This window comes from Gopherus evgoodei, chromosome 14 (genome assembly GCF_007399415.2).
Source record: "Gopherus evgoodei ecotype Sinaloan lineage chromosome 14, rGopEvg1_v1.p, whole genome shotgun sequence".
Taxonomy (NCBI): domain Eukaryota; kingdom Metazoa; phylum Chordata; order Testudines; family Testudinidae; genus Gopherus; species Gopherus evgoodei.
In genome coordinates this window covers 1728964-1751133 of record NC_044335.1, presented here as the reverse complement: position 1 = coordinate 1751133, position 22170 = coordinate 1728964, and the positions used below count along the sequence as shown (strand labels likewise).

The 22170-nt window shown below is 53.8% G+C and overlaps 1 protein-coding gene across 2 annotated transcripts in view; it reads right to left on the bottom strand.

The window, feature by feature from the left end:
* Nucleotides 1-22170, bottom strand: part of VSTM2L (V-set and transmembrane domain containing 2 like) — a 50069-nt gene that overhangs the window by 9470 nt on the left and 18429 nt on the right. Inside the window, exons 2-3 of one of the 2 annotated variants that reach the window (XM_030533559.1) lie at nucleotides 4310-4479; nucleotides 1773-1823 (exon numbers count right to left, since the gene is read on the bottom strand). In XM_030533559.1, coding sequence (XP_030389419.1) covers nucleotides 1773-1823; nucleotides 4310-4479 — 221 coding nt within the window. The remainder of the gene's footprint in view (nucleotides 1-1772; nucleotides 1824-4309; nucleotides 4480-22170) is intronic. The other variant, XM_030533560.1, reaches the window with a different exon arrangement.

Sequence of the window (22170 nt, the reverse complement as noted above, 5' to 3'; positions counted from 1 at the left end):
AAATGTCTTCGGCCTTCTAATCTGCTAAATCAATTTGATTATTTTCTTCTTAGTGTAAACTTGTTCCTTACATGCCTCAGGAACTCAAGTCTCAGAGGGGTAACTGTGTTAGTCTGGATCTGTAAAAGCAGCAGAGAGTCCTGAGGCACCTTATAGACTAACAGACGTTTTGGAGCATGAGCCTTCATGGGTGAAAACCCACTTCGTCAGATGTATTCACCCACAAAAGCTCATGCTCCAATACGTCTTTTAGTCTATAAGGTGCCACAGGACTCTTTGCTGCTTTTACAGGAACTCAAAGAAGTTCTATCCTGGGCTGTCTGCACCCCCGTTCAGGGAGTTCGACAATGGGGCTGGTGATGAGCTTTGGGGTTTTCGCAGAACTCAGGCCAGCTCAGATTGAAGCAGCTGTGCTCCGGGGAGGTGAGGGAAAGGGTGGGGTCTGCAGCAAAGGCCCAAGCCTGGGACTCAGGCAATCAATTTCCATCTGGGACACAGACACCTAGTGTGCGCAGGGGCCAGTTGCTACCTCTTGGGGCCAGATTCTCCTCAACACCAGCAGGCAGCGGACAGGGGCCTTAGTGGGACTGAGAATTCGGGTCCTTGTGCCTCAGCTCCCCGCCTGTAACCTGGGGCTGGAAACTTCTCGTGTGGCCGTCTGGCCTGGTCAGACCTCGAGCTCTGGGAGGCAGGGCTGTCTCTCTGACTTGTCTGTGCCGCCCCCTGCACACTGGGGCCCTGCTCGCAGCCAGAGCGTCCAGGCAGTGCTAATAAACAAGGTTTAAGGCTGCAGCCCTCCTTCTGCCAGCAACCTGCACTCATGCAAGGAGCCCCACCAGAGCCACAGGGATGAGCGCTCCTGCAAGGACCCAAAGTCCCTCACCGCCCACGAACTCCACTGGGGAAAAAGGGCACTCAGCACTCAGGATCGGACCCTTCACATAGGCTAGTTCTGCAGTGACTGAGCTCCCAAGCTGTGCGGACCCCTAACCTGGCTGTGTGGGGCCACCTGGAGCCGTGGGATGACCCACCAGAAGATGTGCAGCAGGCATGTGCCTAGCAGCCTGACTGGTCCCATGCTCCAGTTCGGAAGCGCTGGCGCAGTGGATCCCTCAGTCGGATTCTCCCTCTGGATTCTCCAGCCCGGAGCGCCCCCAGCATCCTCAATGGAAGCAGAAGGGAAGCCAGAGTCTTTGGCCCAAACCATTTCTCTCTCTCACTGCCCTTCCCTGGCAAAGGCCAATGACGTGATTTATCACGTGGTCACTGGGCAGAGAAAGGGCACCGCTGCACCGGGACTGACAGACTGACAGGCACTTAAGACCCCAAAGAAGTTTAAAACACTGCAGAAAACATAATTGCTTCAAGGGCTAACAGTCATTTTGTTCTAATGTATGGCCCCGATTCAGGAGAGCACACAAGCACGTACTGCACTGTACGTCAGTGAGACTTGAGCGCATACATAAATGCTCTCCAGAATTCAGGCTTCGATTCCAAAGCAAGCCCCCCGGGAGGGAATCACTCCGCATAGTGCCACACGGCACTCATGCGCCGTGGGTTGCAAGCCTTCACTGCGGAGTGGCCACCAGCTCCTGATCCCAACATGCACCAGTTCTCCTACCGGCAGCTTTTCAAACCAAGTTGAAAAGACTCTTTGGTCTTTAAAAAACAGAACAGGGCAATTTTTGTTCAAGCTGCCAGCATCTCGGGGACCAAAGTTACAGCTGTACCCTCGATTAAAGCCCTCGCCAGAAGTCATTATCCAAACTCACGCTTATTTTCGTCGCCTCCTTCCCAGTTTCTTCCTGCTGAGATGCTTTTAGCTGTCGGGGAGGGAGGAATGGGGGTGGCGAGAGAAGGAGAGATGAGAACCCATTAGTTTAGCTGGAAGGGGAGAAAAACCCATCAGACTAATTCACACCTCAGCCCCTAATGGATGCTTCAAAGGCAGGTGGCGGATGTAGTGTGGAGGAGGGGAAGGGAGTGTGCTACTGAGTGAAAATTTCAGCAGTGAAAGGAAAAGAGGAAAAATTCATTCTGCTTCAGCCTTTCAGCTCTGAATGCTGTGCCTGGAAAAGGCACCAGTCCTGCCTGCTCACACAGGCTGCTCCTGGCCTGAGAGACATGGCAGACTGCAGATTAGAAAGGAGCTTGCAATGCAAGATGATGACACCAGGCTGCACAGGCACAGAGGCACCAGACCAGAGACAGGGAGATGGAGCACGCCGAGGATGCTGCAGTCAGTTCTGGGCCCCTCCGCACCAGGCAGATGATGACAAATAGGAAGGCAAAAGCCGAATGAAGGGGCTGGGGTGAATGATTTATGAGGAGAGATTAGCAACGTGCTGCTGGGCTCAATGATGGCTAAGGAATGCAGGGATCACTGGGATGGATGTCCAGGAGCAACAGAACCAGTCTGGGCAGAGGAAAATGCAGGCTGGATGTCTGGGAACCCAGACTTCAGACCAGGGAATAATCTGCCCGGGGAAAGGGGCTCAGTGGTCCCAGCGATTTAAGGGTGGTCTGGGAAGAGCCCTGGAGAACACACCAGGCAGGACCCTGCCCCAGCCCAGGAGCCTTGCCACACAGAGCATCTAGGAGTGAACAGACGTTCTTTGCATAGGGACAAGGTTGCTGCTGAGCCCGGGCAGCACAGAGGGGCCTGGGGTAAAGGAAATGGAGAAAGGAACAGGAGGGGAAGAAACCAGCCGTTCACGGAGCTGGTTGTTCTCTGCCCTCTTTCTCCTCACCCGTTCCAGGTGGCATCACCCTGCTGCAGAGAGCCAAACCCCACCCCACACTGCGAACCTCCCATGCGGGGGAGCTGTTCCAGGTGCTGAGCACCATTTCCCAAGGTGGGTACCTAAGTAGAGCCCCAGCCTCTGCTCCGAGTATCCAGATACAGAACTGGGACCCCTCGGTGACCCGCAGGCACCGAGCATCATCGGTGGGTGTGGGGGGTGCCAGCTTACAGTCTCTGGTTTTATCTTCTGCTCCTAAGTTCAAATATTGCGGCCACAATTTGCATGTAACTTCTTTAGCAGGTTGCTCTTGTAACTGGCAGGCTGTGATACCCCAGCTGTGTGGGGCAATACGGGCAGGGCCGGGTGCTACGGGCGACAATGTGAAGGGAGAGTCTCGGACAGCTGGGCCACACAGAGACAAGCCCAGACTGATCAGTAAAGGCTCCTGGCTGGAATCAGGTTTTAGATTTGGGGTTTGCATTAGGTTTCAGTATCGGGATGACCCCCTTGCTTCCCCATTTCCCACCCTTCTGGACTCTGAGCTGCTTCAAAGCTCAGCACTTCCCCCGAGGAGAATCAATGCCTCTGAATGGCCTACTAAGCTGTGCAGGGAGCCTGCTCTGTCTGGGACTCAGGTGTCTGAGCTCTGCGGCACGGCATTCAGCTCATGCTGAGAGTCACTTTCCCCCCACCCCGCCTCACTCTCCCTCCACCCCGTTCTACAGCAATGCTGTCGAGTGATAGCATTTCTCTGACACGTCTCTCAATTTATGGTAATACTGCCAGAGACGCAAGAATACAGCCTCATTAAAATATCTAAAGCTGCCTTTCCATTATTTGGCCCTTATCTCTGTGTGAACAGAAAGAGAAATAAAGAGACAGCTGTTTGCCAGGACTGATATCCGGAGCGAAGGGGGAGCGGACAATGACGGGATGGACAGTGGTGACACAAGGGGAGAACACAGGAGCACGAAGACAAATCCATTTATGATATTATTAAAACCCAGCAGGATCGGCCAGCTGGCATCAGAGGTAACTGGGGAAAGAGACACACCAGGGGGAGGCCACGCACCCCCCCGCAGCTGCTCCAGCCCAGCCAAGGTGCAGAGCGTGGCCTTTGGGACTCTGGGAAGTAACCTTCCCTGCTGTAACATCCTGGTATGATCCCTGATGGTGGGGTGGGACTCGCAGCCAGAATCCTTCCTCCCATCTGGGGAGGGCTGGGGAAACAGACTCCACCGCGAAACATGGGTTCTGAGGAAGGAGGGGTCCACTGGGATAAAGTCTCCGTATTCAGCCCGCTGGAGACACAAACACCCTGGGCAAACTATAATAAAATGGCTCAGCCCAGAGATACCTGCCAACCGGGCACACTGCCAGGCTGCTGGCAGCAGTGGCAGGAGCAAAGGGAGGGGCAGCAGCCTCACAGGAGGGAAGTGCCAGTGAGCAGGACCCCCCCACCATCCCCTGGCATTGGGGGAGGGCAGGTCTGGTTTGCCAAAGGCAAACGCCAACAAATCTCAGGCAGTAATTCCAAGGCAGAGAAGCCAGCGGGGGGGCATTACCTGGGTTGAAGCCCACGTCTGTTTGTCTGTCCAGTCCCGGTGATTGCGAACATACCACCACTGGATCTCGAGCGAGTAGGAGGGGGAGCCACTGCCTCGGAAGGAGCAGGCCATCTCCACGTCCTCCCCGGCGTGGGCCGTCATGTCATGCGGGGTCTCTGTGAACAGGGCTGCAGGGGAGAGAGAAGGGAGAGCCAGCCCCCCGTTAGGGACTGCAGGGCACTCAGACCCCCTGCCCACAGCAGGCTGCCTCTGCTGCCCACGGCACTGCCTGCGCCTGGCCCATCAGGGGAGGTTTTCACCGGAAAGATCCCACCCCCTGGGGCTGAGGGGAGACACACTGAGGCTCTTCTGTCCAGTAGGCATCAGCCCAGCCCTAAGCCATCCGCCTTGTGCAGCCCCCACATTCATTTAACTTTGGCCTACACGGCTTAGCCCTAACCCAGGGACCCTAAGAGACTAGCTTCTCTGTGGAGAGCCTGCCCCCAGCGCAGCCATCCTGGGAAGGATCCTTTCAGTACAAACAGGGTCATCCAGGTCAAAGATGTCTGCTGGGCCTGGCTCTCCTCTCTCATACGTCAGTTCTACACCTGAAAACCTTCACTAGCTCTCCTGCGCTTTCCCCAGACTCCTGCCTGTGTCCGTGAGGGCAGCACCAGACCCACAGGCTTTTAAAAGAAGCAGTATCCGGCCAGAGAAAGACCCAGCAGCATGCAAAGGGGCCTTTTAGGAACCGTGAATCCATCCTGCTCTCTCAAGCCAGATTGTTCCCGGGCGCCTCCCGTTCCAGGACACGCAAGATGTCCAAGTTACAGGATCTCTGCCCAGTAAACCAAACACAATCTCAGCGCTGCCTAAATCGAAGTATAAATGAAAAACAAATCCTCATTTAATGCCGCCCCAAACAGTCTCCCACATGCCGTATGGTTTGCTTTTCTCTCTCAAAACAAATATTGTTCAGAGGTGTCATGAGAATTCTTTTCACCTTCTCTGGAGAGTATTGTTCCACTGTAAACAGTGTTTGCAATGGGCAGGTCACTCCGGAAATGCTACTGTCACAATTAATGACATATCCCACCGACAGCTTCTACCTTGTCAGGAGAGACCACCCCGTCCCCACCCTCTTTGGTTAGACTCCATGGGGCTGAGGGTTTAGCACCTGAATACTCAAAGCCTTCCAGTGTTTGGAGGCCCCCACACTTCCAGGTTGAACAGGCAACTTCCCTCCCAGGAGTGTTTCGTTTGGGTGAAACGCGGGCAGCTATTTTATCAGAACCAGTTCATCCTGCTCTGCTCCGTGCTGACTTTCCAGCCACCAAGATCCCCAGAGCTGCCCCTCAAATCCACCCGGTTTCTTCCAACTCCCACCCCAATGGCTTTTCCTGCCGCTGTGATTCTGCTCGGGAGCTGATTTCTACAGAACTGCATGTGCCGCTTCCCTGTGGGTTTCTTGCAGAGTTCAGATCCAGGCTGAAAACTGAATTATCATCACCCCAGACAGAAAAGTTAATACCTTTAATATCTATCCATCCCTCTGGACGCATGGAAATCCCACAGACTTATCGCTTTCCTTTAATCCATTTTAGCAGGGGAGCTCAGGAAAATACATTGCATAAGGGGCTTAACAGGCATCCCCGTCTCCTTGCTGAATTCCTGGTGGCGCTCTTCCCATGCCACCCATTCAACCAAGGGACCCCAGACACCAAGAATTCCAAAGCTTCAGTCAGTGCAGGAAGATATCCCCAGGATTCCGTAACAGCCAAGCCCCGGAAATAAGTGCGAATTACAGGCCTGCGTATTCAAGCTGGCTACATAAAAAGGATGAAAGCCCCCTGCCTCCTGTTCCAGCTACTCCGCACCACACAGCGAGGGCTGTGCTGCTGGTTCCTGCAGCATCCGGGCTGGGGCCATTACCGTGAAACAATTACACAATAATGACGCTAACGTTCTCGGATTGTGGCCTAATCAGGATCTCGCCCTCCAATTCCACCATCAGCAAAAAGTACAACCGATGGATTTCTCTGCCTGCGCCTTGTGTGTCCATTTCCTGCTCATTGAGTCCAAGGGCCACCAGCAGCAGGGTACCGTGCGGACGCCTCCCGCTGCTCTGCCAGTGCGCTTTAATCCTCACCCACAGCCCCGCCTGGAGTGCCAGTTCAGGGGCTTCTATACAGCCCTCAGTGCCCCAATCCCAGCCCGCAGCATTCCTGCCCTTCCAGTCCTGGCCACGGCAGAGGGACTTGCCAATGCTCCTCTCCCCCGACCTGCACGGCCCCTGCTGTCCCAGCCTGGGCAGGGCCACCCCTAAGCTCTGTCGCCTGCACATCAGTCCTGCGAGCAGAAGCCCTGCAATCCCAGTCTTCACTCTCTCTACAGCAAAGGCTAATGTGCTCTGGTTTGGTGAGGTGGAAACCATTCACCAGGGGCTTAAGCAAGGTTCTCCTCTGTTGTGAGGGAGGCGGAGTCTCTGAAGGTGAGCGGCTCACGCGTTAGGCCCTGGCACGGTGCACAGAGGGAAGACTGGTTCATTGTTGGAAGGTAAAGAGCCATCCCAAGCTGAAGTATTGTTATCCCCAGTTCACAGATGTAGAAACTGAGGCCCAGAGCGGTTATGTGAGCAGCCCAGGGTTACACAGCAAGAATGCAGCAGACTCATAGACTCATAGGTCAGAAGGGACCAATCTGATCATCTAGTCTGACCTCCTGCACAAGGCAGGCCACAGAACCCCACCCATCCAATTTTATAACAACCCCTATCCCAGGACCGAGTTATTGAAATCCTCAAAATTGGTTTGAAGACCTCAAGCTGCAGAGAAACCACCAGCAAGTGACCCGTGCCCCACGCTGCAGGGGAAGGCGAAAAACCTCCAGGGCCCCTGCCAATCCGCCCTGGAGGAAAATTCCTTCCCGACCCCAAATATGGCGATCAGCTAAACCCTGAGCATGTGGGCAAGAGTCACCAGCCAGCACCCAAGAAGGAATTCTCTGCAGTAACTCAGTTCCCATCCCATCCAACATCTCCCCGCAGACCATTGAGCAGACCTATCTGGTGGTAATCCAAGATCAATTGCCCAAATTGACAATCCTATCATAACATCCCCTCCATATACTTATCAAGCTTTGTCTTAAAGCCAGGAAAGTCTTTTGCCCCCACTACTTCCCTCGGAAGGCTGTTCCAGAACTTCACTCCCCTAATGGTTAGAAACCTTCATCTAATTTCAAGTCTAAACTTCCTAATATCCAGTTTATACCCATTCGTCCTCGTGCCTACATTAGTACTAAACTTAAATAATTCCTCTCCCTCCCTAATGTTAACCCCCCTGATATATTTATATAGAGCAAGCATATCCCCCCGCAGCCTTCTTTTGGCCAGGCTAAACAAGCCAAGCTCTTTGAGTCTCCTTTCATAAGGCAGTTTTTCCATTCCTCGGATCATCCTTGTAGCCCGTCTCTGAACCTGTTCCAGTTTGAATTCATCCTTCTTGAACATGGGACACCAGAACTGCACACAGAGATGGGGTCTCACCAACGCCTTGTATAACGGTACTAACACCTCCTTATCCTTGCAGGAAATACCCCGCCTGATGCATCCCAAAATCGCATTTGCTTTTTTAACAGCCGTATCACATTGGCGACTCATAGTCATCCTGCTATCAACCAGTACCCCAAGGTCCTTCTCCTCCTCCATCGCTTCCAACTGATGCGCCCCCAACATATATCCAAAATTCTTATTATTAATTCCTAAATGCATAACCTTGCACTTTTCACTATTGTATTTCATCCTATTTCTATTACTCCAGTTTACAAGGTGGTTCAGATCTTCCTGAATAGTATCCCTGTCCTTCTCCGTGTTAGCAATACCCCCCAGCTTCGTGTCATCCGCAAACTTTATTAGCACATTCCCGCTCTTTGTGCCAAGGTCAGTAATAAAAAGGTTAAATAAGATCGGTCCCAAAACCGATCCTTGAGGGACTCCACTAGTGACTTCCTTCCAGCCTGACAATTCACCCTTCAATACGACCCTCTGGAGTCTCCCCTTTAACCAGTTCCTTATCCACCTTACAACTTTCATATTCATTCCCATCTTTTCCAATTTGACTAACAGTTCCCCGTGCGGAACCGTGTCGAACGCCTTACTGAAATCTAGGTAAATTATATCTACCGCATTTCCTTTATCTAAGTAATTCGTCATCTTCTCAAAGAAGGAGATCAGATTGGTTTGACACGATCTGCCTTTACTAAATCCGTGTTGCAATTCATCCCAATTACCATTGACCTCTATGTCCTTAACTACTTTCTCCCTTAAAATTTTTTCCAAGACCTTGCATACTACAGACGTCAAGCTAACAGGCCTATAATTACCCGGATCACTTTTATTCCCTTTCTTAAAAATAGGAACTACATTAGCAATCCTCCAGTCATACGGCACAACCCCCGAGTTTATCGATTGCTTAAAAATTCTCGCTAACGGGCTCGCAATTTCACGCGCCAGTTCCTTTAATATCCTCGGATGGAGATTGTCCGGGCCCTCCGACTTCATCCCATCGAGCTGTTCAAGTACGGCCTCTACCTCAGTTGCGGTAATATCCACTTCCATATCCACATTCCCATTTATCATCCCTCCATCATCGCAAGGTTCCTCACTAGTCTTATTAAAAACTGAGGCAAAGTACTTGTTTAGATGTTGGGCCATGCCTAGGTTATCCTTAACCTCCATTCCATCCTCAGTGTATAGCGGCCCCACTTCTTCTTTCTTTGTTTTCTTCTTATTTATGTGGCTGTAGAACCTTTTACTATTGGTTTTGATTCCCTTTGCAAGGTCCAGTTCAATGCGGCTTTTAGCCTTCCTCACTTTATCCCTACATGTTCTGACCTCACCAAGGTAGCTTTCCTTACTGATCCTGCCTTTCTTCCACTCCCTGTAAGCTTTCTGCTTTTGTCTAATCCCCTCTCTGAGTTGCTTGCTCATCCAGTTTGGCCTACAACTCCTGCCCATGTTTTTTTTCCCCTTTCTTGGGATGCAGGCTTCCGACAGTCTCCGCAGCTGCGACTTAAAGTAATTCCAGGCCTCCTCCGCATTTAAATCCACTAATTCCTCCGTCCAATCCACTTCCCTAACTAATATCCTTAACTCTTTAAAATTAGCCCTCGAGAAGTCAAAAACCCTAATCCCAGATCTACATTTGTTTATCCTTCCATCTAATTTGAACTGAATCAGCTCATGATCACTCGAACCAAGGTTGTCCCCTACCACCATTTCTTCTACGAGGTCCTCACTGCTCACCAACACCAAATCTAAAATGGCATCTCCTCTCGTAGGTACTTCAACTACTTGATGAAGAAATCCATCCGCTATCACATCCAGAAAAATCTGACCCCTTTTATTCTTGCAAGCACTCGTCCTCCAGTCTATATCCGGGAAGTTGAAGTCCCCCATAATCACACATTTCCCCTTTGTGTTTACCTCATTAAAGACATTAAAGAGGTCTCTATCCATATCCCAATCAGATCCTGGCGGTCTGTAGCACACGCCAAGCACTATCTCAGGGGAAGCTCTAGTTGCTTTTTTACCCAGTGTGATTTTTGCCCAGACAGACTCTGTCTTATCCATTCCATCGCTTCTTATTTCCCTACAGTTAATTTCATCATTGATGTACAAGGCTACTCCACCACCTTTGCCTTTCTTCCTGTCTTTTCTAAACAGCACATAGCCTTCAATACCCGTGCTCCAGTCATGAGTACTATTCCACCAGGTTTCAGTTATCCCTATAATATCTGGTTTCACTTCCTGCACCAGTAACTCCAGTTCCTCCATCTTGTTACCTAGGCTCCTCGCATTAGTGTACAGACCTTTTAATTTTTGGCGTTTGGCCCCAGGTTCCTATGCCTAGCCCAGTGTCTCCATTTGCCTCCTTCAGTTCATCAGAGAATCGTTCCATGGCAGCAGAGGAGCACGGCAGCATCTTGGTAAGGAACAAGGCAGCCACCAGTGGTTCCTCGTTTCCGCTTTCAGAAAACACAGCGTTGGTGTGTGGCAGTCCCATGGCTCGGCCTTCCTCTGCCCATCTGCTGCACACGTCCAGCTCTGGCAGTGGCAGCCAGGGTGCAAGGGCCCTGGAGCACCCACTCCGAGGGCAGAGGGCACGAGCTTGTGCTACAGCCTCAGCATTGCTGTTGTGCACAAAGCCTGGGGCCGTTCCCCAGCTCACACCCCGAGCCCCAAAGGTGCCCGGGAGAAGCTGCGGTTTGTGCAGTGCCCCCAACACTAAACAAAGCTACGTAAAAGTAAATGACTACCAAGTGAGTGGGAAGCACTTTCCTTAATGAGCACATCCTACGGGACTCCTGATTTCAATGCCACGTATGTTCTTATTAATGCTGAGCAGCTGGTTTTTAGCATCTGCATTATTTGTTCTAAACGCTGCACAACGCAGCAACGAGGGCCTGTCGTAAGGCCGGCTGGCCCTGCCCCCAGCTGTCCAGGACCCTGCTTTCTTAGGTGGAGTCTGAGCACAGCCCCAGCCTCACCTCGCGTTAGCCAAGCCCCACTTCCCCTGTGCACAGAGAATTAGTTACCCTGGAGGGGAATGTTGAGGCCGAACTATCCCCAGTGGAATCTGGGCAAGAAACCTCAGGGCTGCGCTTTTCATCACAAAACACACCTCTCCCAGCGGCTTTTTACCTGTCCACCCAGGACACGTATTGCCTGAGCTCCCTGGGGAATGTGTTCTGACCTATGTCCTCCAAGGGAATCTGCTTTAATTATAGAGTTTAAAGAGTGTAGATTATGCTGGGTAGCCTGAGATCTCAAGCCCATGTCTAAATTACTCGGGACACAATTAAAATCAGCTCCCAGAGACTAGAATTTGGCAGACAAGCAGAGAAAAGGCCTGATTGAATCAAACATCTTCTTTCTTTCCAGTTTTAATTGTGAAGCATGCGTATTAATTAACCTCAGGGCTCGGCCTTCTCAAAGGGCATCCGAACCGAAACCAGAGCTGCTTGCGCTGAACAGCTCCCCTCCTCTGTGGTCAACAGGATGTGCACCCCCATGATACCAACTTCTCACCCGTGGGAAATATGCAACCCCTCCCTTAGGTTCCCTCTGCCTCCTCTTTCAGCTCCACCTGGAACCCAAAGGAGGATATATCTTGGCTGGAGGCAACACCAGCCTTTAGGAAAGCTTCTAGGGGCCATTGCTCCATCTCTTGGAGGTCTGATGCTGTCACGACTGCATCTCAGGAAGGAAAGTGGCTGTGAAAGCCCCCGGGCCACAACACCACATGGAACCGAGAATGGAAATTCAGACTCCCTGAGATGCCCCGACCAGAGACAAGGGCAGGTTCCTAACAACTGTCTTCTCGGAAGCCTCACCAGGGCTGCAGAGGACACCGAGACGTGAAGGGACCAGGCCCTTCTGCAGTGAGCCGGAACGTGGTCCTCAACACACTGCTGCCACTCTCCATTGACTCTACTAGGGTTGCATGGCAGATTTATAGTGGTGTGACCAAGACCATCATCTGGCCTCTATGTTCATTCCCTTCCAGGTTTCCCCCATCTGTACCACAGAGCAGCGATCTAGAACGTCAGCGCCTCCCCTTCCTGAATCCAGGTGTAGCTGGGCTCTAGAGCTGCATCAAGACATCACAGCTCAGAGCACTCTCTGCAATGGGGCTCCCTGCCTTAGATACTGCAGCTGGGGCCAGAGAGGCACCTGATCTGTTACGTATTTCTCCTCCGACCAGCCACGAGGCAGGGCAGTGGTTCTCCCTCCGTGCAGGTGGGAACCGAGTCACAGAGAGGCTAAGTGACTGGCCCAACATCCCCTGGGAAGTCTGGACAGAGCAGAGAATTGAACCTGGGTTTCTCAAGTCCCCTAACTGCTGGGCCATCCTCCCTCTCGGAAACCAACCATCTGCAAAACGGGGGTTAATTCAGATTTGTATCTAGGCCCAGCCCTGAGCTTGGTGGCTCCACTACAGATCTCATGAGAGAGCCTGTCCCAGACCATGCTGCAGGCTCCAGAGGCTTGGACTGCTGGGAACGGCCTCCCCGCCCCGCATCGGTGCCTCCCCCTGCCCATCATTAGACACTAAGGAGATCTGACCGAGCCTTAGCTGGAGCAGCCTCTGCAATCAAGCCTCTTCCTTGGCTCTGGGTACCAGCAGCATGCCCATGTGCTGACCTCCCTTTGCCAGCTCCACTTACAGCCTCGGCACATCCTGCAGATCAGGGATTTGCTCTAGCGGGATCTCTCTCCTGTGAGATCTCCTGGTGGTCCTCATCCTTGCAGCATCACCGTCCCCATCAAGTCAGGGCCTGGTGAATAGCTACAGGAGACAAGCTCAATGGGAAGCAAGTCTCTTGCTAAGCAGCCTGAGTAACACTACAGGTGAGGGGGGGATGTGGGGCAACAAGCCCAGGAGGCTGCATTACCCCTGGGTAGGGCAAGGAGTGGGAAGCAATGCCCAACTGAATCACAGCCAATCCCCTCCCCCCTCGCCCCCAGCCCCAGCCAATGCACAAACGAGGCATTCTCGGGGTGACAGGATTAGCAGGTGCAAACGACTCCTCTAGGTTGAGCGGACCCGCTGGATTCTGCTAGGTGAGGCCAGATGCTTTAGCCGTTGGGGGCAAACTGCTCCCTACAGCTACGCTTAGACGACAGCTCTGAAGGGCAGAGGGGGAGACGCACACGGGGCTGGACTTGGAGACCATTTCAGCCCAATTCCCGGCCAGGCCCTGCCTGCCGCAGCCACCCCACCATGTAAAATGGAGCACAGAGATTCCCCGGAGCGGACAGGACTTGGTCTCGGCTTCGGGAGCTGATGGTGCCTGCAGTGGTGAGAGGAGAAGGACGAAGAGGAAATAATCTGACCCCCATTATTGCATCTGTTACAAAATCGGTGGTTTCAGAAGCTTAAGACCGTAAAGCAGCTTATTAACATGAGCCTGCGAGAAAGGCACTGGAAGCACAGAAGGTAGCAACTGCCCAGGCTACAACATGTGCAGGGCCTGTGCTGCCAAGAAGCCCAGGCATTTAGACTGGATTTGTATTTGCTTCTAATCCTGGGTCCCTCTGTGACAACAAAGAGTGGGCTGGGGAAGCAAGCACCAAAGAGGATCTTGCTGCGAGGGGCCCCCGCCATCTGGTGGAGTCCTGGCACGCATGGCCGGCACGCTCGACACGTACCAACAAAGGAAAGGCGACAGTTATATCTGCTCCAGCAACATGCTCCCCACCTGGCTGAGAGCAGCCCTCGGCAAAGCTGACCTTCTGCTCCCCTTTGAGGTCCTGCCAAGTCCAGCAGCTGGTTCTCAATCGGCAGCGAGCAGGCTGCCATCAGGAGGCAACCCAGGCTGTCAGCAGGATGCTGGGATTGGTACCAACCTGTCCTGGGCCAGGCTCAACAAGGGTTGTGACCTCTCCGACTTTCAGGCAAATGGAGGCCAATACAACCACCGGTCGCTGCAGCACGGAGGGCTGGGTTCGGTGCCCGGGAAAACCAGCGATTTGGCACAATCCGTCCCCAAACCACGTGATGGTGATGGAGACATTTCATAGGACGCTTCCCCAGACCAGCCACCTCATCCCTGCGCTTGTCCTGTGATTTGCTTTGATGACTGGAACTTTCAGCCCCACCGGCCCCATCGCCGCTCCGGCTTTTGGTGCTACCCACAAGTGAAGGCCACGAGCGCGCCAGCTGCCTGAAACCCAGCACTAGACTGCCAGGGTTTCTCACACGCGCGCACCCTCACGCCCCCCGCCGGAGCGTCTTGGCGTCTCGAGAGACTGGGGAGACAGCAAGCACTGTAGTACTTGCCCTCTGCCAAAGTGACCCAGAGCAGAGAGAAGCAGAAACTGAGGCAGAGCTGCCTCTCCTTTATGGTGGTTTCTACTAGCCAAAAGCCATGCAGCCCCTCTCCCACCAATGACATAGTCAGCTGGGCCCGGGTGGGGGAAGGGGTTGGAGTGAGACCAGACCCAACACCACCTGAGTGGACAGCAGCGGCCAAGGGATGCACTGGTTCCGGGTCCATGTGAAGCCCCCAGTGAAATGACCCGGCATAGTCCCGGCGGAGGGTGGCCATCCCCGCAGCCCCCAATGATGGATGCCTTGCAGTGCACAAAGGGCAGGGAGGGTGTGGCTGGGCCACGCTGGCCCCTCGACTGCTTCCAAATCCAACATGGTTCAGTTTCCTCACCAGGCCGCAGTGGTTCCTCCAAGCTGGGCAACAAGGCCATGACTGTTCTGCTCAGCAGGGAGCCCTACTGTGATGGGCGTTCACCCCAACCCAGCTCTGACGGGGTCACGGTGGTGCAGGTGGGGCCAATTAACCAGATCCGGCGGAGCGTCTGGCTTGACTGACAACGACTAGTGGCTGATAAAGCCCAGCTGGCTAAAGGGTAAAGCCAGAGAGTCTGCAGCAGAAGGGGGCTGCAGTGTGGAAGCCGGCAGTCACCCTCTGGGCTTAGAGAGGGAAAAGCAGGATCCCCAGCAGCGAGAGAAGTGCTGGGATCCTGGCCCTGGGGCAGGGGTTTACCCAGAAGGGGGAGAAGAAAGCCTGTGGGGGGCAGGGTAGGAAGCAGCCCAGGGAAACAGCAGTGAGAGTGGAGATTGCACAGAACTTAGCTGCTGCTGAGGGTCTCTGGGCTGGGTTCCCCTGCCAGCCACTCAGAAGTGGCACAGGATTGTGGGAGATGCCAACTGGACAGCTGGTCCAGACGGCCTGGGATAGCCCGGAAGGGGGCACTGTACAGTGACGTAGCGGGAGGGCTGTGACACGCTGCACGCGAGACACCCCGAGCTGCAGACAGAGGGTCTGGGGCAAGCGAACGATGCAAGAGGGTGCTGGACCAGAGTAGCGCTGATTCCCCAGACACAGCCACGAGGGGGCGCTGCAGCAGCGAGTGAGCCCTGTGACACCCACGTACAGCCAGAGCCTGGGGCCCCTGCTTGTTGGGGGGCACGGAGCAGACTGGCACCGGCTGAGCGTCTGTGACACACAGGCAGAGACCTGCTGTTCTCACGGGGCTGCTGAATGCCGTGCGACACCCGATGTGGCTGCAGCCGACAGCGTGCACGTCTGCTACCCACACTCCAGCCTCGCTAGTCCAATGTCCAGTATGGACAGCCCTCTGCTCAGCCCAGCAGCTCCCCAACCATCCCTCCAGCTAACGGGACACGCTCACAGCACCGCTGCTCTGAACAACTGCGAAGGCTCCTTGAAAACCTTCCCAGCTGGTCGGCACTGACGCCCGCAGCAGAAGGCGCCTCCCCCAAGGAGAGAATCCCGGCCACTGGCTACCATCTCCCCCACCCCACCCGCACAGTGCTGGCTGCAGCTGGGTCCCGAGCCACAGGGCCAGGGAGGGGGGCTAAACGGGAGTGACGGGCCAGCTGGAAACTTCTAAGAGCTCGTCCATCAAAAGGCACCGAAGAGTGAAATGGGCAGTAAATAATCGCTGACAGGAAGAATAGGGGAGTTCCTCCCCCTCCACCACTGCAGCCCTGCTTGCCCCAGAGCCCCAGCCCTTCATTCTCTGCTCCTTCCCCCACCCCCCGTGCCCCCGGCTTCCTCCCACCCCCACACCTGGCTAGTCCAGTCTCCCTATCTCACCCCCACCACCTCTCTCTCAGCTGTCCACCTTTCCGCCCCGTCTGGCTCTCATCTGTGCTCATCTCCTCCATCCCACCCCCTCCCCCCGCACTGAGGGGTTTGTCTCGTGCCCCCATCTCCTCTCAGCTGCAGGGCCAGTTGAGCTGGTTCCACGGGCACCATCCGGCCCTGGGCATGCCCCCCCCCGCACGCTTCCGGGCTGCAAAGAGCCATTGGCCAACAGCCCCAGAGAGCAGCGCAGGGGAGGCAGCTGCTCACAGGCCCCAGAACAAGAGTGGGCGACTGTGCGTGTGAGGGAGGAGACGCAGGAATGAGAAAGGGAGGAAGAGAGGTGAGAGCGGCGAACAGGGAGTGGGGCTATGGGGTGTCCCATGCATATGTGGGGGATGGGGAAGTTGTCAGACTGTTTGGCCTCTGCTGCTGTTCTCTGCCATACACCTGAGAGCACCCCAACTCCTAAATGCAGCCCCCCCCGCTGCATCGAGCAGGAGCCAGTCACCCCCCTGCCAGCAACCAGCTAGCTGGCAGCACATCTCCATAGCCTCCTACTCCCCCTTCTTGGAACGCAGCCATGCAGCTCTGCTCATTAGATCCTAAGTCGTTGCCACGAAAATTACTATTGTCACACGAGCAGAATGTGGCCTACTGTCTGGGGAAAGCGCGGTGTGTTCCAGGTCACCGGGCCGAACGTCACAGCAGGCAGCGTCCCCGCACTGGGTGGCAGAGGCTCACTACTTAGAATACGGCCCCCTGGCCAGCTCGCTACACTCGGATTTGCATGCATGCAAATGCGCATCTCCCACTGCCCCCTCCTTTCCACAGACAGCTAACGTGGTAAGTACAGTAAACACACGAACCACGGCACTGAGCCATTTGCTCACACAACTATCAAGTGTACGTGCTCAGCTGCAGTCTCAGCGTGTGCAAAGCTCTGCCTGCGTTGTTTGCACGTGCAGTGCTCGCAAAGCATGGACCTAACTCACTAGCTGTCCTTTTAGAAAAATATCAAAGAGCTGCCATATTTCCTGGTGCCCTCCCCGCATTGGCATTGCAACAGCAAGTAATTCACCAAACACCCGCCTCAGAACTCTGCTGGCATCACAAATGTCACTGGTGCATGAACAAAGGAAGCAAAGCAAGAGTAACTGCAGGTCCCTTTACATTCAGCTCAGGGAAATGGCTAACAGCTAAATAGCCAGAGGAATCCAAACTGCTCATAAGCCCTGACAAACTGCACTAATTCTCACATTTCATTACAAACTCCACAAGAGAGCAGCCAGGTTGGAAATCATGTTGCCTTCTTTCTGGAACTGGTTTTTGCTGGAACTGGCGCTATTTCAGAAGAGCAGGAGCCAGGCCCGGCACAAAGGGAACTCCAGAAATGAGAAATTCACATTTTTAATACTTTCCATTTGAAAAAGGCCATTTGTCAAATTACATTTAAAAGCAAAGTCTGAGTCTAAATTCTACTAACAGCTAGAAATAATCATCTTTCACGCAGACCCATTGTCACGGAGTCCCCGTGCGATGCTCTGGAACTGCTCCCCACAAAGCCAGTCAGGACTTTGGGGAGCCTCCTCTCCCTTGGAGCAGACTTGTTCAGGGCAAGAAGTTCACAGGGCTTCACCTCCTGGGTCTCTCCTTGGAGCATTCAGCATCCTCTGCCCCTCTGTGCGCTTTCCACAGTGAGTCCACCCCAGCGGGGTCCTGGGGAAGCCACCGGGTTCTGCACCCCCACTTTGCAGTCAGACGTGACTCTCAGCCAGCTAGTAAAACAGAGGTTTATTAGATGATAGAAACAGGGTCTAAAACAGAGCTTGTAGGTACAGCAAATGGGACCCCTCGGCTGGGTCCATTCTGGGGGGCAGTGAGCCAGACTCCCCACATCTGCACTTCACTCCTCGTCCCCATGCAGCTCCAGACTAACAACCCCCTCCAGCCCCTCCTCTCTGCTCAGCTCCTTTCCCGGGCCAGGAGATCACCTGATCTCTTTGTCTCTAACACCTTCAGCTGGCACCTTTGCAGAGGAGGGGCCCAGGCCATCAGTTGCTAGGAAACAGAGTGCCAGGCATTTAGGTGCACTGGCCCCTTCCTCTGCAGCAATCACACACCCTTATTCCACCACCTAGATATTAAGAACTGCATAGGGGACACTGAGGCACCAACACAGTATTCAGAGCAAACATTAAGAACATTCCCAGTTCGTCACACCCATCCAGAGCACCTTGTGTATCCCATCCCAATGGCACAAAATCCACCGCAAAGAAACCGGCACCAAAGGCGTGGGCTGGATGCAGTCTTCCCTCTTGGGGCTTCTCTGCTCTACCCTTTGCAGAACACTGGGGAGTGACGCTCCACCCAACTACTAGCACATCAAGACTTTTCAGTTTGAGATTGATGGAGCGCGCTAGTCTGGTTGATAGATGGACAGTGAGACACTGTCTGTGAGTGAAAGAAAGGCTGCGCAATAGCATGGATGTTAGCTGAGTGATAAGGTGATGGACAAAGAGAGGAATTTGGGATGAAGGCTCAGTGACAGAGTGATATTTTATCTAGCCCCCCTCGCTGGGAACCAGTGCGGTGCAGGCAGAGAGTGTGGAATTGCAATCCCCAGGAGGTACAACCAGCAGAGAGTAGCACTTCAAAAACTGCAGTGGCGTTGCAAGACCAAATGCAAGCAGTTGGGATGCAGATGCCATGTTCTGTAAGGGCTTCTGCTGACGGTGGTATAAAATGGAGATGGTTCTCAGTAGGTTAAAGTCCCTCTTGGTTAGCTGGGTATTTGGGGGGCAGTTCTTGGGGAGAACAAAAGAAATAAAAACAGACTGGGTCAAAAGGATCCATCTATTCAAGGGTCTCATTCTGTCCCCCAATAAATCCAAGGGGGCTTGGGGTCAGGATCAGTCACAGAAGTTGCAATCCCTGCCTTTCAAAGGAACATTTCACTGGAGCCTTTTAACTATTAGTTGCTATTTAACCTTTCAGCAATATTGGAAGACACTAATTATATCTTCCTATAACAGAAGCCACGGCCTCTTGGGCTGCAGAGGTGCCCTTGCAAACCCTGCGCCTGGGGAGGGCTCTGTCCCACCCTGCCAGCGGTGGGCGAGCTGCCCACAGATACATGAGCAGACACAGACAAGGAAGGAGTCTGCTCTTCTAATTCAGAGTGTACACAAGCTTCACCCACAAGCCTAGGTCTGGAGATGGACCACATAGGTACTGGAGGGACGGGTGTCTCAGAAACACAATGGGAAATCCAGAACACCACAAGGACACTGGATTAGGATTGACTATTCCCAGGAAGCAACTGACCGATTTCACAAACTCAGCCCTCGCTCCTGTTAGGGAGCAGGCGTCTCCTGGACGGTTCGGTTGTTACACGGAATTCTTCCAGCAATTCTTTCAGATGTATTTCTGCCTGCAGACTGTCACAAACTGACTGATATCTGCAGTGTGACTGGTCAGTTAAATTACACGGGGTTGCTACTGATTGTGAAGGTGCTTCCAACCCAAAGGGTGGCTTGTGACTCCCTGTGTTCATGTGCAAAGGCCCTGGTTCACACGGGAGCAGAGGGGTCTCCACTGAATGGCACAGCTGGTCCTCAGATGAAAAGCTCCAACGTTCATGAAACATGAAAAAGAACAGGGCACTAGCTCAAACTCCTTAAAGTCAAACATTTGTGAATATGGATTTGCAGCATTCTACACACACACACACACACACACACACACACACACACACACACACACACACACACACACACTGTAAACAAATGAACCCAAAAGAACCGCATGGAGTGTTCCAGTTCCACGAAGTGGTAGACGAGCAGGCAAAGGGCAGGAACATCACATCATGCAGCTGCTATCAGAGGTAAAATAAAGAATTGCTTTAATGAGGGTTATGATGTTACTGCCTCTGATTGGTATCGGTTTCAGCGAAGTTGGCACCTGGCAAAGAGCTGGAGAAAGGCCCAGGAAAGTGATAAACAGTTTGGGGTCCCCCTGGAGGGAAATCCTAGGAAAGACTGATAGTGGTGTAGCCTTAGGAGGAGATAAGGACGACTGTGAGGGCCTTTTATAGCAATGCAGAGCAGACTCTTTCGCCGACAGCCCTTTCAAGCTGCGCTGAACCTGCTGTGCTGATCAGCACTCCAAAAACACAGTGCAAGGTGCAGGAGAGAGAAAAGCAGGAGCACTTCATAGGAAAGCCCCCGAGACCTTTGCTTCCTGCCCCTGGGATCAACAGCTCACCCCAGTGCTGCTAATCAGGGGACCTCCCTGTGCCATTCCTACACAAGGACCTGGTGCAAGTACTTGTGCATGTGAATCTAAAATTCAGTTTCCACAAAAGTTTGTGCACAAAATTCACTTTCCAAGACTATTTGGCCTGGTGAAAACTGATCACACAAGTGTTCACAGAGAGATGGAGAAAGCAAATTTACTAAGAAACTGGAGCCACAACATCTGCAGTGTAATAAATGGCAGCTGCCGATGTACTCTCCAAACCATGCTGCCACTAGGGGCAGGCCAGAGGCGGAGACAAGAGTCGAACACCCCTGCCTAAAAACTACTGATAGTTTGAGACCAACAGTTCCCTGGTTTCCTCTCCCATACTCTCCATAGCTGCTCAGGGCGTTCACTCCAGCCTGAGCAGGTTTTCCAACGACAGACATGGCAGGGTCCTGCCTTCTCAGACTCCGACTCCTGTGCCCAGGGCAGAGCAGAAAAGGAAACTCAGTGGGATGCCCATGCAGGCCAATGCTCCCGTCCTGGATGAGTCTGTAGAGGCTTTGCCTGTGCGACTGTCTCCCTCTAGGGGCCTGTCACCAACGGCTGTTACGCTCCAGCTGCCCTGACTGTCAGAAGCTGGGAATGGGCAACAGCGGATGGATCACTTGATGATCCTCTGGTCTGTTCGTTCCCTCAGGGCATCAGGCATTGGCCACCGTCGGAACAGAGGATACTGGGCTAGATGTACCCTTGGACTGACCCAGTCTGGCCATGCTTGTGCCATTCCTTACAGCCGATGGAGTTACTGGCCCAGGTTTCTATGTTCGACTCGTGGGGTTGTGGTGGGCACCAGAACCTCAGTGCTCTAATCCCAGCTCCCACTGCAGCCTTGGGCTACACTCTTCCTCTTGTGAGTAGCCCCATTCACAAGGAGGGTCACAGGCAGGAGCAAGTCCTTATCCCTGTTCTCCATGGGGCAGAGAGGGGAAGGCTGCTCTCCCTGGGGAGCTCGGAGGGCCCGTTGGGTGAGGATGGTGCACGGACATTGCAAAGCGCTCCACAAATGCCGAGCTGTACGCCCTTCCCTGACATCATCTGGAAGTGCCCAGCATGCTGCACCTGCCCCACCCTGTTGGCTCTAGAGCCCTGGCCCCTTTGCACCTTGCTCTGCTCCCCTTCCCCCCCCCCCCGACATTGGTGCTGCCTTCTCTTAGCCAGCAGGCAAAGGAGAGAGTGACTTTAACGGGCTCAGTGCTCCGATGGTTTATAGCCACTGCCTGTCATAAACCGAGGAAACCAGGATCGATAAATCTCCCAGGAAACAAAAATCAGGGGAAATAAAATGAACTCAATGGGGAAACACAGATAAACGGAATTGAAAACGCCTGCTGGGACAGCCTGGGGCTGTCATAACCCTGAGATATACCGGTCGCCTCGCTATCTCCCCACCGCCGCACAGCCCAAGTCCCGGCAGGGGAGGGCAGCACAGACCAACCCACCCGGGTCGCTCAGCACAGCCGGGCGCTCCTGGCAGCCAACGCAGAATGAGACACCCCGGGGAGAAAGGGAGGGCGCGCCCAACCGCCCAGCACTTTCCTGGGAGGTGCTTAGCCACACTTCTCCCTGCAGGGGCTGCCCCCCAGTCTGTTCCTGGGGCGATCTGCAATCCAGGCCAGGTTCGCCTCTCAGCTAGACTGGACTCCAGGTGAGCACAAGGACCTGACACCAGCTCTCCCTTGCTGAGGGCTGAAGGGGGAGCAGGAGGGACACAGAGACCAGGCCAGGCTCTCGGCCTTCCAGAAATGGCCCCAAATCCATTGTGTGTGGGGAGCGGGACCTTGCTTGACAGTGACACTGCCTGCTCCTCTCATGTCCCTCTCCCTCAAGGCTGGCTCTTGCTCCCTCTGACATGAGCAGGAGATTCCCCATGTTCCTTAACTGGACCAGAACTGGGCCGGGGACCCAGCTCACAGCAGCAGTGGGCCCCATTCTGCTCTCAGCTGCAC